Below are 16,029 nucleotides of genomic sequence, written 5' to 3'. Positions count from 1 at the left end.
TGATGAATCATTTTATAAGTCCATTGTTGTTGCTTCCACTAACCCTTCTTGTAGCACTACCAATTCTACTTCACCTTTGAGTGATGGCTTCACTTGTGATGCCTCACTAATGGTGGAGAATGAGACCCTCAAGAAGGAGGTGAATGAGCTCACTCGTGCCTTAGGCAATGCCTATGGTGAAGATGCCGCTTGCTAAAGTACTTGGGTAGCCAAAGGTTTTCTCTCAACAAAGAGGGATTATGTTATACCCCTAAGAAAGGTAAGGCGGCCTTTGTCTCTCCCAAAGCTAGCTTTGTGAAGGGTAATGATTGGTTTTGTAATAGATGCAAGCAAGTTGGACATATAGAGCAATATTGCAAGACTAACAAGAATAAGAAACCTAATGTATCATCAATTAGATTTGATTCTTGTTACATGCTTGTTAAGGGTGCCAATGATGTGAACGCTAAGTTCATTGATACACCAATTGTGGGCCTAAAGAAGAAGGGCATTTGGGTACCAAAGACCTTAGTAATTAACCTTCAAGAACCCAAGCAAGTTTGGGTACCTAAAAAGAATTGATCTTTTTTTGTAGGTCAATTAAAAAGCCAGAGAAAGGCATTGGATGCTTGATAGTAGGTGCACACAACACATGATCGGTGATTTAAGAATGTTCAATTCAATCAACACAAATGATAGCAATGGGGTTGATAGTACCATATTTGGTGACAATGGCAAATGCAAGGTCAAGAGGCTTTGTAAGATTAGAATATCCAATGACTTGCATTCCAATGTGCTACTAGTAGAGAGCTTGAACTTCAACCTTTTGTCGGTAGCTCAATTATGTGATCTTGGTTTCAAGTGCATATTTGGTGTGGATGATGTAGAGATCATAAGTGTAGATGGCTCTAACTTGATATTTAAAGGATTTAGATATGAGAATCTATACTTGGTTGATTTCAATGCTAGAGAAGCTCAATTGTCAATATATTTGCTCACTAAGTCTAGCATGGGTTGGTTATGGCATAGAAGGCTTGGTCATGTTGGAATAAAATAATCAAACAAGTTGATTAAGCATGACTTAGTTAGAGGCTTAAAAGATGTCACATTTAAGAAGGATAAGCTATGTAGTGCATGTCAAGCCGGAAAGCAAGTTAGTAACACATATCCTAAGAAGAGCATGATGAGTACATCTAATCCATTTAAGTTGTTGCACATGTATTTGTTTGGACTAACCATTTACACTAGCATTGGTGGAAACAAATATGGATTTTTGATTATGGATGATTTCACTAGATATACATGGGTGTTCTTTCTTGTTGACAAGAGTGATGTGTTTGTAACCTTTAAGACATTCATTAAGAGAATTCACAATGAGTTTAAAACAACCATCAAGAAAGTGAGAAGTAACAATTGAAGTGAATTCAAGAATACAAGAGTTGATGATTTGTGTAATGAGTTTGAGATTAGACATCAATTCTCGATCAAGTACACTCCATAATCAAATGGCCTAGTTGAGAGGAAGAATAGAACCTTAATTGACATGACAAGATCAATGTTGAGTAAGTACAATGTGAGTCATTCTTTTTGGGCCAAAGCAATCAACACGGCTTGCTACTATAACAACCGACTCTATTGTCACCCATTGAAGGAGAAGACACCTTATGAGCTCTTGAATAGTAGAAAGCCCAATATTGCACATTTTTAGGTTTTTAGGTGCAAATGCTATATATTGAAGAAAGACACTAGATTGAGCAAGTTTGAGAAGAAACGTGATGAAGGTTTTTGTAGCACCCGGTTTTAAGAACAAAATCAGATACGCACCATATGTGAGCCTAGGAAGTCAATTCTCACATATAACTACAAATAAGCGTAATATCGAAAGACAATGCTCAATAAATAGCATACTTAGTATAAAGGATATAACCTTAGACAACAAACAGCGAAAAGATAACTCTGGTCTTTGGGTGAAGACTCCAATTCCACATGGACAACTGACTGATTGATTACAAGCCTAATTCCTCCAAACTCTAGCAATCTGGTACTCATCCAGGATTTTTATCCAAATATTTGAAAAATAAAGCAAGCGTAAGTACATGTCGTACTCAATAAATATAACATGGGGTTCATGAGGCTCAAAAGGTTGACACTAGTTTAACTGCGATTATCTTTTAATTGTCACAATTTTAACATAGGAGTAGCAACAAGTTTATCACAAGCCCATATAAACACATGATCAGGTAAATATAAATAATGAATAGCATAAACAATAATCATTAGTGAGCATCTTTATCATTAGTATCATCGGTGTTTATCATCTATTCCGTAAGGGTTCCAAGACCGCTCGTGACCGTGAGCACGACTGATATACCAGTTTTATACTCTGCAGAGGTTGTACACTTTCACTGTGAGTCGTGATTTATCCTTTCGCCCGAGATAGCTAATCTCTTAACCCACTTCCAAGGAAGATCGGCAGGGTTCACTATGAAGCCTTTCAAAGGTTCGTCTAACAAGTTAGGGTTATTAGATTCACTTGGCAAACAGATATAGAGCACTCCTTCCCGATGGCATAATGACACGCAGCCTATACACAAGGGGACAGAGGCCGCACTATACCCGATTCGGCAAGCCATTCTTACGCCAATAAAGTTAACCACTAACAAGCTAGAAAATGTCCTTATACTGAGCTAAAGTCAGAGTCATACAACCCTCACAGATGTACTGTAAGTCCCGAATGTTCGCTTACAGATAAGTCCCTAGAGAGAGGAATCTAGAGCACCATAAAAATAGCCCAATGCTCTAGCCCCCTTGTTTCATGTTGGTAAAAAACATCTTTTAATGTTTATTGCATATACCATTAGGTTATAAGATCATGGTCTTTAATTGAGCACTAGCATCGTACTACCCAATGCAATACTCCATAGGTAATAAGGTATAAGTTCAATTCTAGGAAATCCCTATCAAGGTGACACATGCAATATGAATTAAATGTATTAAAGTTGATAAGAAACAAGGATGATTCCACGCTATACTTGCCTTAAACTCTGATTCTTCTTCAAGTCCAAAACTTCAAAGGAACTCTTCTTGATTGACACGTAAAGCTCACCGACTGGACATGATCATAAAGCACCACACAAGCATCCATGCAATCATACACGAAGCAAATAATAGATCTAAATTAGAACAGTACACCAGACAATAAAAAGATTTGAAAACTAATCTACTCATTGCTACGAGAACACAGACATGAAAAGCACTCTAATCGGAGCTACGATGCAAAAGAAACAACTACCAAAAGATTTACTTCATAAAGAAAAAGAAACAACTACAAGCTTGATTTATTTTAGTTAAATAAACAAAATCATGGAGAAGTTATTAATTCAGATTAAACAAATCATAATTTAATTTAAAAGCCAAATTAAATCTAGTCATATTTTACTTATAAATATTGTTGTATATTTAAGCAAATTAAACACTAACTTTGCCAAATAAAAGGATAGGTGAAACACCTTTATTGCTTTTAATTATAAAGACGGTTGCATTAACATTAATCAATTTTAATTTTTAGCTTAGAAACATTTAGCATAGTAATCATCATTACTAACAGATAGATCACGTTGACCCACAACTCACGCAATTTGAATGGAACAAAACGTAATTCAAACGAATAAACCGTGAAGGATTAAAGCCATAGACATTATGAAAAGTAGATACGTACTGTACTTGCCAAATGGGAGCCTGTTGTCCTCTGGCCACTCACGTGCTAATGTGGATGCTATTTGCTTGTATAACTCAACAACGGAGCTAGCTGATGATTATTGGTGATGATGGTCAACAGGGCAGAACGCAGGATTGGCATCAGGCAGCTGACTCTGCACCAACAGTGGAGAAACACAGAAGAAGGTGCTGGAGTCAGGCGGTGACAAATGTACATGGAGAAGGTAACCGTACCGTGGTCTTTGGGCCTTGCCGTGAAGCCACCGGATAAGTTCTTGATGACGAAGACCAGAAGACAGCCGATGAGAAGTTCGACGGGGCAGAGTTCTATGCGGAGAGATGGAGACGACGTAGCAAGAAAGAAGAAAATATATAATTTACTATCTAGAGATTTTCAAACTAGGGGCTTCTCTTATGATAGTTTTAGTGTGCTTTACCTAAGAGGTTGATACATATTTAAAGGGAGAAAAACTCCCCACATCTATATTAACTAGTAATATGGTACTAATTGATATTGCACAGTTCACATTTATTAATGGACCTAAATAATTATTAAAGTCCATTAGTAAATAAATGCATGGGCCTTTAAGATTTATTATAATTATTGCACATGGGCTTTGAGAGTTGGTTGTAAAATGAGATATATTATTTATTTTCGAAATTAATTAATTTCACGAATAAAATAATTCTAGAAAAGTCCATAATTGATATTTATGTCACGAAAAATACTCTAAAACCTTTAAAAATTTGGGAAAAATTCCCAGAGACACTTTAGAACATGATGGACCCAAATAAAGTATTTGGAGCTCATGGAAAGATTGTTGGGAACTTAGAACATAAAGATTAAGTTGAAGGAGGTAGTAATTAAATTCCAGAAAAAAGCTGAAAATTCCTAGAGATAGATATTCGTCTCCTAAACGTATTTAAAAAAATACATTTTGCACATAGAAACATAAGGTGTGACCGGCATGAATGCAACAAACACGTTTCTAGCTTAAGATAAATTTTAATCTAATGAAAATTTATTATTTCCCCATGTTTTTCTGAGTATAAAAATACAAAATTAAATCATTTTAGCTCTATTTCAAGCGAAGCAAATTTTAGGGTGTTACAGTTTCTTGCTTGGTTACTCAACTACTAGCAAGGCTTATAGAGTTTGAAATTTGGCTAGTGGTACTCTTGAGGAGGTTCATGGTGTGGAATTTGATGAAACCAGTGGTTCCCAAGAGGAAGATGAGAATATAGATGATGTGAGAGACACTCAATTGGTCAATGCAATAAAGAATATGGATATTGGTGACATAAAGCCTAAAGAGGTGATTGATGTTGAAGATGACAAGAATCAAGTGCTCTCTAACTCAAATGTGCGACCTACTAGTTCTCATGATCAAAATCAAGCTAGTGCAAGTGATGATAAAGTGCAAGATCAACAACAAGTGGCTAGTTCATCATCTCAACCAAATAAGCAATTAAATGCAAGCAATCAAGTTCAAGTGCTTCAACCAACCAATGTTGCAAGAGATCATTCTTTGGACTCTATAATTGGTGATATGTCAAGAGATGTGCAAACAAGATTAAGATTGGCATTATTTTGTGAACACTTCATTGGTGATATCTCAAGAGGTGTGCAAACAAGATCAAGATTGACATCATTTTATGAACACTTCTCATTTGTGTCATCCATTGAACCAAAGAAGATAAATAAAACTTTATTAGATGTTGATTGGGTGAATGCTATGCATAAAGAGCTAAACAACTTCACTAGAAATCAAGTGTGTGAGTTAGTTAAGAGGCCTAAGGATCATAATATGATTAAAACCAAGTAGGTCTTTCAAAACAAGCAAGATCAAGATGGGATAGTTGTAAGGAACAAAGCAAAATTAGTGGCTCAAGGTTACACTCAAGTTAAAGGTCTTGACTTTGGAGAAACATATGCCCAAGTTATAAGATTGGAAGCAATTAGGATCTTGTTAGCATATACTTGTGCCCACAACATCAAGTTGTACCAAATGGATGTGAATAGTGCATTTCTTAATGGGTACATCAATGAGCTTGTGTATGTTGAGCAACCTCTCGGTTTTAAAGATGAAAAGAAACCCAACAATGTCTATAAGTTGAGAAAGGCTTTGTATGGATTGAAACAAGCACCAAGAGCATGGTATGAGAGATTGAGGGATTTCCTACTCTCTAAGGGATTCAAGATGGGTAAGGTTGACACCACTCTCTTCACCATGAAGCTAGGTAATGACTTGTTTGTGTTGTAAATCTATGTTGATGACATTATCTTTGGATCAACCAATCAAGATTTTTGTGAGGTGTTTAGAAAGATGATGGCAAGTGAATTTGAGATGTCCATGATTGAAGAGCTTAGTTATATCCTTGGTCTTCAAATCAAGCAAATGAAGAATAACACTTTTGTGAGTCAAGGCAAGTACATCAAAGACATGCTCAAGAGGTTTGGCATGGATGAGAGCAAAACTATTAGTACACCAATGGGGATAAATGTAAGCTTAGATAGTGATGCTAGTGGCAACATTGTGGATTAAAAGATGTATCAATCTATGATTGGAAGCCTACTCTATGTGACCGCATCAAGGCCGAATGTGATGTTTAGTGTATGCATGTGTGCTAGATTCTAAGCCTCACCAAGAGAGAGTCATTTGAAGGTAATGAAGAGAATATTGAGGTTCTTGAAGCATACACAAGATGTTGGATTGTGGTATCCCAAAGAAGCAAGATTTGAGTTGATTGGATATTCGGACTCCGATTATGCAGGATGCAAAGTTGAGAGAAAGAGCACATCAGACACATGTTAACTATTGAGAAGATCACTTATGTCTTGGTCATCAAATAAGCAAAATAGTGTAGCACTTTCAACCGATGAAGCAGAGTATATTTCGGTCGGTAGTTGTTGTGCTCAATTACTTTAGATGAAGGCTACTTTGAGTGACTTTAGAATCAAATTCAAACAAGTGCCATTGCTTTGTGACAATGAGAGTGCCGTGAAGCTCACCAACAACCCGGTTCAACATTCAAGAACAAAGCACATAGATGTCCACCATCATTTCATTAGAGATCACCAATAAAAAGAGGATATTTGCATTGAGAGTGTGGCCACCGATGATCAACTTGCCGATATATTCACCAAGCCACTTGATGAGAAGAGGTTTTGCAAGCTAATGAATGAATTGAACATACTTGACTTCTCAAATATGTGTTGATTCACCCCATTGTATGACATGCCTCTCCTTCGAGCAAAGCAAGGTAAAGTTGATTGACATGTCATTCATCCTTTGCTAAGGACTTGTTTAGTGCATCTAGTCATTCCTCACATGTCTTAGGCTCATTCATAAAAATCAAATGAATTTGATGCTTGTATGGTATCACTGTTGCTTGCTTAATTGAAATGATCTAGTGGTAGCATATGATATATTTGTGGGCTTGTGAACCTATTGTTTGATCTAGAAAATAAGCTATAAATGCTTAACTCAACATAGTACAAGATAGCTTTTATTTGGAGGTGTGAAGAATCTTGTCCTTAGATCAAACCGAGTTAAAAATCTTTTGCAAGTGATCTAGATTGAACCATATATGGGAAAAAGATCCTCACTTCACATGGTTTCATCCTAACATATCTAAAATTTAAGCTCACCTTTTGTGGTCATAGATGACAAAGGGGGAGAAGTAATTCACAAAGATAGTAAGAGATAGGGGGAGCAAACAAATGAAATAACAAAGTAAGGGGATCAATTAAAATTTTGAAGCACACAAGTAGGGGAAACAAGCTCATAAACTTGATTGTTTCATTTATATATGCATTACATATGTTTGCTTGCATGACATAAGTTTTTTTAATTCTATATTCATGCTTGTGTGGTGTATGCTAGATAGTAAAATGATTGATGTAATGAAAACTAGCATGCATAGGATAGCTAGACACTTGAATTGGTTTTACAAGTGGTGCTAGAGCCTTGTTTCTAATGTTGATCTCACGAGGTATCTAGTGTCTATTATTTTCAAGTGGTATCTAGCAAAATATGGTGCTAAGGATGGTGTTCAAATAGCAACTCCGATTGGTATCACGCTTCAAAGGTCCATTCTTTACACCTTAGCATAATTTGGTAGCTATTACTCTCCCAAACTTCAAATCCATGCATATGTGCAAGTTTTCAAATCCAACCTCTTAGCACATATGTAGGGGGAGCTAATTCTACCAAATTTGGTTTATGAAACTTGTTCATAACCTTTACACGTGGTAATATGTTTGGGCAAGCAACATGAATCCAAGAAATTTTTATTAAACATCTTTATAAAAGGTTGTCATCAATTATCAAAAAGGGGAAGATTGAAAGCCCTAGTTTGATTTTGGATAATTGATGAAACCTATGAACTAATCCTAAGTGCTAAGTGTGTAGACTAGAGAGGATAGTCCACTCCAAGTGGTGGAGCAAGAGGATGATCATGGTGGACGGTGATGACCAAAAGATGATCAAGTGCTCAACTTGGAAAAGAAGAAAGAGAAAAATAAAAACCAAGGAGATCAAGGCAAAGGTATTGGTTAGGGTTTAAGTTTTGATGATCAAGACACTATAGAGAGTGTGATCACATTTAGGATCGATAGTCGTCCTATAAAGAGGGGAAATCTTCGGTTAAGCGGTTATCGAGTGCCACTATGTGACATGATTCATGTATTACATTTAGGGAACTAGTGTGCTAACTTCTAACCCTTGTAAAATGCTTTGAAAAATGCCAACACACGAGCACACAAGTTCTACACTTTGTGGTTAGCAAGTTGGAAGCAAGGGCTAAGTGGTTGCAGACTTAGAAAAGGAAAAAGGGGTCACTGCATGTGACCGGACGCTGGTCTCGGCTTGACCAGACGCATTCGGTCAGTTGACCCAAGTGGCACAGCACTTAGCCGAGAAGGCCTATGTGCGACCGGACGCTGGGATTTGATGTAGGCGGTGTGTCTAGTCAGCTGTCCAGAGGCAGCGAAGTGCTTGGAGGCGATCGGTCGTAAGCGAGAGCTCACGACCGGACGCGCAGGAGCCATGTCAGGTCACGACTAACGTACGCTGGCGTCAGCACTGAGAGCACACAAGAGAAGTGCTGGAGCGACCGGACTCCCTGGCGTGTCCGGTCGCCCAAGACCTGACGCGTTCGGTCATTGTTTTTGTGCTCTGGAACCTTACTGGAATGGATCGGACGTCGCGGTGCGATGCGTCTAGTCACTTGTGCTGTGCGTCCGGTTACTCTTTAACTTCGCAAGCGCATGAACTTAACCATTGAAGATCGGTGGACAAGATTCAAAGCGCTGGGTGACCAGACGCTAGGGTGCGTCCGGTCAGTCCGATAGTGCCCAACGGCTATTTGAGTCTTGGGGCTCTATAAATTGGAAGGTACTAGCTTGGGGCTCACTCTCTTGGCACCTTGATATACTTAACATTCTTGTAAGCCTAAGCAAACACCTCCCACTCATCTTCATCATTGACATCATCATAGTGAGATTGGGAGTGATTCTAAGTGCATTTACTTGAGTGATTGCATCTAGTGGCTCTTGGGGATCGTTGTGGCTGTGGATTTCTTGTTACTCTTGGTGGTTGCCACCACCAAGACGGCTTAGAGCAGCGGATGAGCTTTAGCATATGTTGGTGATTGTTCTTAGCCGGCTCAAGTGATTTTGAGAGGTCTTGTATCTTCCCCAGCGGAGAACCGAAAGGTAACTCTAGTGGATTGCGTGTGTCATTGATTTACCTCACTTGTGGGTAGGTTCTTACGATGTTCAATTGTGTGAACGAGGTTCGTACAACACCTCTTAGCCGTTGAACCACCAAGTGTTGGTCGATACAACGGGGACTAGAGTGTCGGCAAGCACGTGAACCTTGTGAGAAAATCTTGTGTCTCTTGTTTGCTTGAAATTCTTCCGGTGAATTGGTTGTCATCATATTGTGATTGGTTCATTCCTCGACGCGGCGGTATAATCACCTTACTCACTCTATTACTTTCCCGTAAACTAGTTGTAGCAAGTTTTTTAGTGTAGCTAGAATGGAGAGCTGTCTTGTAGTTTAGTTTCATCTAGTAGAGTTTTTTAGTGAAGCCTTGTTAAGAGGTCTTAGTGAGTAGTGACTTAGTCTCTTGTGTGACTAGAGATTATAGCAATTAGAATTATTGGGTAGGTGGCTTGCAACCCTTGTAGAGCTAGAGCAAGTTGTTTTTCGCCGTTTGTTTTATTAATCAAATTGATCTAGTGTATTTGTAGAATTTCAAATAGGCTATTCACCCTCTTCCTCTAGCCTTATTAGGACATTTCAGCCGGCGGCAACGCTCCACCAGAGGACACGCTGGCGTACGCGGCCCTGGAGTGGGTCCTTATCGCGCTACTCTTGATCAACAGCCTGCTCGTGCCATCGTCGTCGCGTGGGAGCCATCACGGCATGGTGACACGGGCGCGACGAGCGAGCTCTCGTATTACGTGGGCACGACAGACGCGCGGGGAACAGGACGGAGCTCGACAGGTGTGTTGAACAGGAGCTGCATCCGGACGCGGACCAAGGTGCGAACGTCTTGGCGCTAGCGTACAGTTTATTTTTCTATGGCCATCGACTTATGCAAATCTGTATTGCTAATAATACGACCAAATCTGACATACACATACTAGTTAATGGTGTATTAAACACTTTACAATGTTGCATAATAATCTCTACGAGGAACCAAACATGAAATAATTGCTTGCACGACTCTTTTTTTTTAAGAAAAAATAATTGCACGATTGATCCAGGCTAACAAACACGAAATAATAATTGTACTACGCACGAGTCAAGACTGGCTCTAGGTTAATAATACAGCAGCACAACAGGCCTAACAAATTCCTTATTCTCCAGGCCCAACCCAAGAAATCTGTAGGCCCAATGGGCCAGTCTCACCTAACCCACTAAGCTAAAGATCCCCACAGGTCTCATCCGGAGTCGTCCCCCCCACTCCCTCGCCCAGCCACCGCGATGGCGCAGATCATCGACGGCAAGGCCATCGCCGCCGACGTCCGCCGCGAGGTCGCCGTCGATGTGGCCGCACTCTCCTCGGCCCACGGACTCGTAAGCACCCCGCTCTCCTCTGTCCGCCGCCTGGGAGTTCTTGGATCGGGGCGCCACGCTCGGGACTGTGTGCTGACGACGCCGTGCTGTCTCTCTCGCTCGCAGGTGCCGGGGCTGGCCGTGGTCATCGTGGGGAGCAGGAAGGACTCGCAGACGTACGTGAACATGAAGCGCAAGGCGTGCGCCGAGGTCGGCATCTGCTCCATCGACGTCGACCTCCCCGAGGACATCTCCGAGCCCGCGCTCGTCGCCGAGGTTCATCGCCTCAACGCCGACCCCGCCGTGCACGGTACCGCCTCCATTTCTTTTTTTTCCCCTTCCTTCGCCTTGCTTGCTCTTGGTCACTTGGTTGGTTGTCAGGCGTCCAGCATGGTACTCTGATTGTGTTGCGAATGTAGTAATCTCCCAGCATGGTACAGTATATATGTGTTATCTTTTGGAGCTGTCACTCACTACGTTGGGCATCACAACTTATGTATTCCCCCAGTTGGAAATTTGCACGGATAAGTAAGGGGAACAAATGGCAAAAATAAATATCACTCTAATGTTTTGTTTTGGTGTGATTTATTTCTTACCTGATGCTACAGCATTCTCCCATGAACTCGATTTGCTGAGCTTTTTTTTGATTTGCCGAGCTTTCAGTTTGTGTTCTCATTCTATTACACAACACATGAGACTTTGGTTGGCCAGTTCAGATACAATATTAGTTTCGTGCATGGAGAGCTCAAACATTGCATTATTTCGATTGTAAATGAGAATCCATAAGCTTAATGGTTTCCACAAAACTTGAACTTTGAGCTCTGTACATTGTCGATCAGATCGTCTTTTCATAGCTATGTAGACGAGTGTCATGCCATATGGAGAGGGGTTCTAAAATGAACTTTCCTACCTCCCCATTGGATTGATATATAGAATGGCAACAAGTTCAGTTTGCTGATGCTTGTATGAGGCAGTTCTGTTTCATTTGATTCATGCTTTGTTCTAGTTTCTTGAAATACTGACTATTTGATCATCATGGTTTCGTAGAATCCAAATCCTTGTTCCAAATTATGATGGAAAGCTAATTCAGTTTGTTTTCAGGAATCCTCGTCCAGCTTCCACTGCCTAAGCATATCAATGAAGAAAAGATACTGAGTGAGATCAGCATTGAGAAAGACGTCGATGGGTTTCATCCTCTCAATATTGGCAAGCTTGCAATGAAAGGCAGAGAGCCACTGTTCGTACCATGTACGCCAAAGGTATTGGAACAATTGGCACACCATTTCTCTACCCTTCAATCAACAACAACGACAACAACAAAGCCTTTAAGTCCCAAACAAGTTGTGGTAGGTTAGAGTTGAAATCCAGCAGAAGCAATCAAGGTTCAGACATGTGAATAGTTGTTTTCCAAGCACTCCTATCTAAGGCTAAGTCTTTGAGTATATTCCATCCTTTCAAGTCTCCTTTTATTGTCTCTACCTAAGTCAACTTTAGTCTTCTTCTGGCTCTCTTCACGTTACTATCCTGGCTTAGGATTCCACTACGCACCGGTGTCTCTGGAGGTCTCCGTTGGACATATCCAAACCATCTCAACCGGTGTTGGACAAGTTTTTCTTCAATTGGTGCTACCCCTAATCTATCACGTATATTATCGTTTCGAACTCAATCCCTTCTTGTATGATTGCAACATACGCATTTCCGCGACACTTATTGTTGAACATATCGTTTTTTTTGTAGGCCAACATTCTGCACCATACAACATAGCAGGTCTAATCGTCGTCCTATAAAACTTGTCTTTTAGCTTCTGTGGTACCCTTTTGTCACATAGGACATCAGATGCTTGGCGCCACTTCATCCACCCTGCTTTGATTCTATGGCTAACATCTTCATCATTATCCCCGTCTCTCTGTAACATTGATCCTAAATATCGAAAGGTATCCTTCCTAGGCACTATTTGACCTTCCAAACTAATATCTTCCTCCTCCCGAGTAGTAGCGCCGAAGTCACATCTCATATACTCAGTTTTAGTTCTATTGAGTCTAAAACCTTTGGACTTCAAAGTCGTCCGCCATAACTCCAGTTTCTGATTCACTCCTGTCCGGCTTTCATGAACTAGCACTGCATCGTCCGCGAAAAGCATACACCAAGGGATGTTCTCTTTTACGTCCCTTGTGACCTCATCCATCAATAAGGCAAACAGATAAGGGCTAAAAACTGACCCTTGATGTAGTCCTATCCTAATCGGGAAGTCATCTATGTCTCCATCACTTGTTCGAACACTAGTCACAACATTGTTGTACATGTCCTTAATGAGCCCGACGTACTTTGTTGGGACTTTATGTTTGTCCAAAGCCCACCACATAACATTCCTTAGTATTTTATCATAAACCTTCTCCAAGTCAATAAAAATCATGTCTAGGTCCTTCTTCTCCATATAACGTTCTATAACTTGTCTTATTAAGAAAATTGCTTCCATGGTTGACCTTTCGGACATGAAACCAAATTGATTCATAGAGACCCATGTTATTGCTCTCAAGCGATGCTCGATAACTCTCTCCCATAACTTCATAGTATGACTCATCAACTTAATTATCTGGTAATTAGTACAACTTTGAATATCCTCTTTATTTTTGTAGATCGGTACCAATATACTTCACTCGTCAGGCATCTTGTTCGATCGAAAAATATGGTTGAACAGCTTGGTTAGTCATACTATAGCTATGTCCCCAAGGCATCTCCACACCTTGATGGGATACCATCCGGTCCCATCGCCTTACCTTCTTTCATCATTTTCAACGCCTCTCTGACTTCAGATTCTTGAATTCTCCACACAAAGCGCCTATTGGTGTCACCAAAAGAGTCATCCAACTGAAAAGTTATGTCCGTATTCTCACCATTGAATAATTTGTCAAAATACTCTTGTCATCGATGTCGGATCTCATCCTTATTCACCAAGAGATGCTCCCTTTCATCCTTAATGTACTTAACTTGGTTGAAGTCCCTTGTCTTTCTCTCACGAAGCCTAACCATCCTATAAATGTCTTTCTCTCCTTCCTTCGTACTTAAATATTGAAGTCCCTTGTCTTTCTATACCCTTCAATAGAACACTTAATTTGTGTTGCTGTTTTCACTTGCGGTTACTAATCTTAGTATCGGTTTTTTTCCTAAAAAAAATCTTAGTACCGGTTTTTCCTTTGAAGGGATGCATGGAGCTCTTGTCAAGGAGCGGAGTCTCTGTTAAAGGTAAACGGGCAGTTGTGGTTGGTCGCAGCAACATTGTCGGGCTACCTGTATCCCTGCTCCTTCTGAAGGCAGATGCGACTGTATCTATTGTGCACTCACGGACCCCGGATCCAGAAAGCATTGTGCGCGAAGCTGACATAGTCATTGCAGCAGCTGGTCAGGCTATGATGGTATGTAGCTACCGCAACAAATTCTCACACTAAGATGCAATATCCAGCCATCCATTGCCCATTGCTCACTGAGTCACTGTGCTGTTTTATTGGTTGTCAGATCAAAGGGGATTGGATCAAGCCAGGTGCTGCGGTTATCGATGTTGGGACAAACTCTGTTGATGACCCTACCCGGAAGTCTGGGTACCGACTCGTCGGTGATGTAGATTTTGCAGCGGTGAGCAAGGTTGCTGGTTACCTAACTCCAGTTCCAGGAGGTGTTGGCCCAATGACGGTTGCAATGCTGCTGAAGAACACGGTGGATGGGGCAAAGCGGGGAATAGTCGAGTAGGGCTTTCATCTCAGTTCTCATTGCTGTACGACCTGTATTGCAAGGATGTGAACTGACTCAGAAAGTGTGTGTTGATGTAGCAATTTGTTCCTCATTTTGGCTGTTTCAACTACCCAAGAATAAGAATAATAGTCATAGCTGCTTTCCTGTTTAATAAATGCAATGGAAAAAAGTTTGCCGGCTTTGCTGCTGCTCCAAATTACAGGTGACACAAAGCTTATGATTTGAAGTTGAAGGGAGGAATGGCCAATAGGGTGGTGGGGGTGTTTATAAATGTAGGAGAAACACATGAAAAATGTCAGGATTCCAATTTCTAAGGATTTCGTTCCTTTGGTTCGCAGGAAAAGGGCAAAAGGCACAAGAAAACTAAAGGAAAAAATCATTTCCCTTTGATTCCATCCACTTGTACCTCATGGGAAATATCATGTACACAAGGAACAAGGACAAGCAAGGGATTAAGAGCTGCAGTTGACCACCTATACCTTAGAGCATCTGCAAGAGGACCCTATTTCCCTTCCTTAATCCTTGGTTTTTGGCAAGATGAGAAAAAATCTCTCTTCAACAACTCCTAATCCTTTCTCCTAAAATTTACGCACTTTACGCGGAGTCGCAGTCGTGCGGATACACGCGTATTCATCGATCAATTAAGGGCGAAAAAAGAATAAATAGTATGAAAGGGTTCTAGATGCAAATGTACAAGAGAGAAAGAATATATAAAATTGGTTAAAATAATTTAGAAATAGTATATGATTTCTGATATAAAATTGTCCTCTATATTTTAGGAGTGAATTATTGAAAACTATTGGAGATGACATTTTTTTTCTCCTAATATATTTTTAGGAGTTAGAAAACATAGACTTTTTAGGAGAAAAATTTAGGATACTCTTGGAAATGTTGTTATTAGGACAGGATACCTAAGTTCAATAAAGAAGTAACACACGGATTTTGTTCTTATGATTCCTGTACAATTCCTTAGATACCCAGCCAAACACATAGTCTTATATGATTCCTATGTTTTCAATTCCTTAGGTATGCATATGCATTCCTATCATATTTCTATGATTTTTCTATTTCTGTGTTTTCTCATTCCTACATCCTGCATTCAAAAAAAGCCTAAGTTAATATTTTTTTAACAAACAAACTAGAAGAGGCCAACAGTGGAAGGTAGGGAAACCGCCGCCCGTACCTGACTCCAGCAGCGAAAGGTCTCAGGCCTTCCTCCCACAAGATCCCAATGCTAGCATTAAGGTTTCTACAATTTCCAGAAGAAGACGACAATCAAAGTCAGCCTGTTCGGCTGGTATTAAAGCCGGCTACAACTGTTTTGTTGTGAGAGAAAAATACTAGCCGGCTACAGCTGTTTTGTTGTGAGAGAAAAATACTGTAGATTACAGCTGATAAGCCAGCTGATAAATTCAAGTGAACAGACCCTTTGTCCCCATGGACTATCACCTTCTATCACGGACTCTAAAACCAGACAAACTGTCTTCCGAAACTCTTAAAACTATTTAAATGACCT

General features: G+C 40.1%; 1 protein-coding gene across 1 annotated transcript; it reads left to right on the top strand.

Annotated features, from left to right (window-relative positions):
- The first annotated feature begins 10,634 nt into the window (after positions 1-10,634).
- LOC136512360 (bifunctional protein FolD 2-like) lies at positions 10,635-14,695 on the top strand. The gene is made up of 5 exons (XM_066506328.1): positions 10,635-10,787; positions 10,893-11,076; positions 11,868-12,025; positions 13,967-14,179; positions 14,280-14,695. The coding sequence occupies exons 1-5, from the start codon at positions 10,695-10,697 to the stop codon at positions 14,508-14,510; spliced, it is 879 nt and encodes a 292-aa protein (XP_066362425.1). The 5' UTR covers positions 10,635-10,694; the 3' UTR covers positions 14,511-14,695.
- The last annotated feature ends 1,334 nt before the right edge of the window (positions 14,696-16,029 follow it).

The sequence above is a fragment of the Miscanthus floridulus genome, chromosome 16, assembly GCF_019320115.1.
Source record: "Miscanthus floridulus cultivar M001 chromosome 16, ASM1932011v1, whole genome shotgun sequence".
Taxonomy (NCBI): domain Eukaryota; kingdom Viridiplantae; phylum Streptophyta; class Magnoliopsida; order Poales; family Poaceae; genus Miscanthus; species Miscanthus floridulus.
Note: the sequence above shows the minus strand (reverse complement) of the source record. Positions and strands in the feature narration are given on the sequence as shown.

Coding starts and splice junctions, on each gene's coding strand:
- LOC136512360 (XM_066506328.1), top strand. CDS start 10,695: ATGGCGCAGATCATCGACGGCAAGGCCATCGCCGCCGACGTCCGCCGC. Junction 10,788..10,892: donor TCTCCTCGGCCCACGGACTC/GTAAGCACCCCG, acceptor TCTCGCTCGCAG/GTGCCGGGGCTGGCCGTGGT. Junction 14,180..14,279: donor CAGCTGGTCAGGCTATGATG/GTATGTAGCTAC, acceptor ATTGGTTGTCAG/ATCAAAGGGGATTGGATCAA.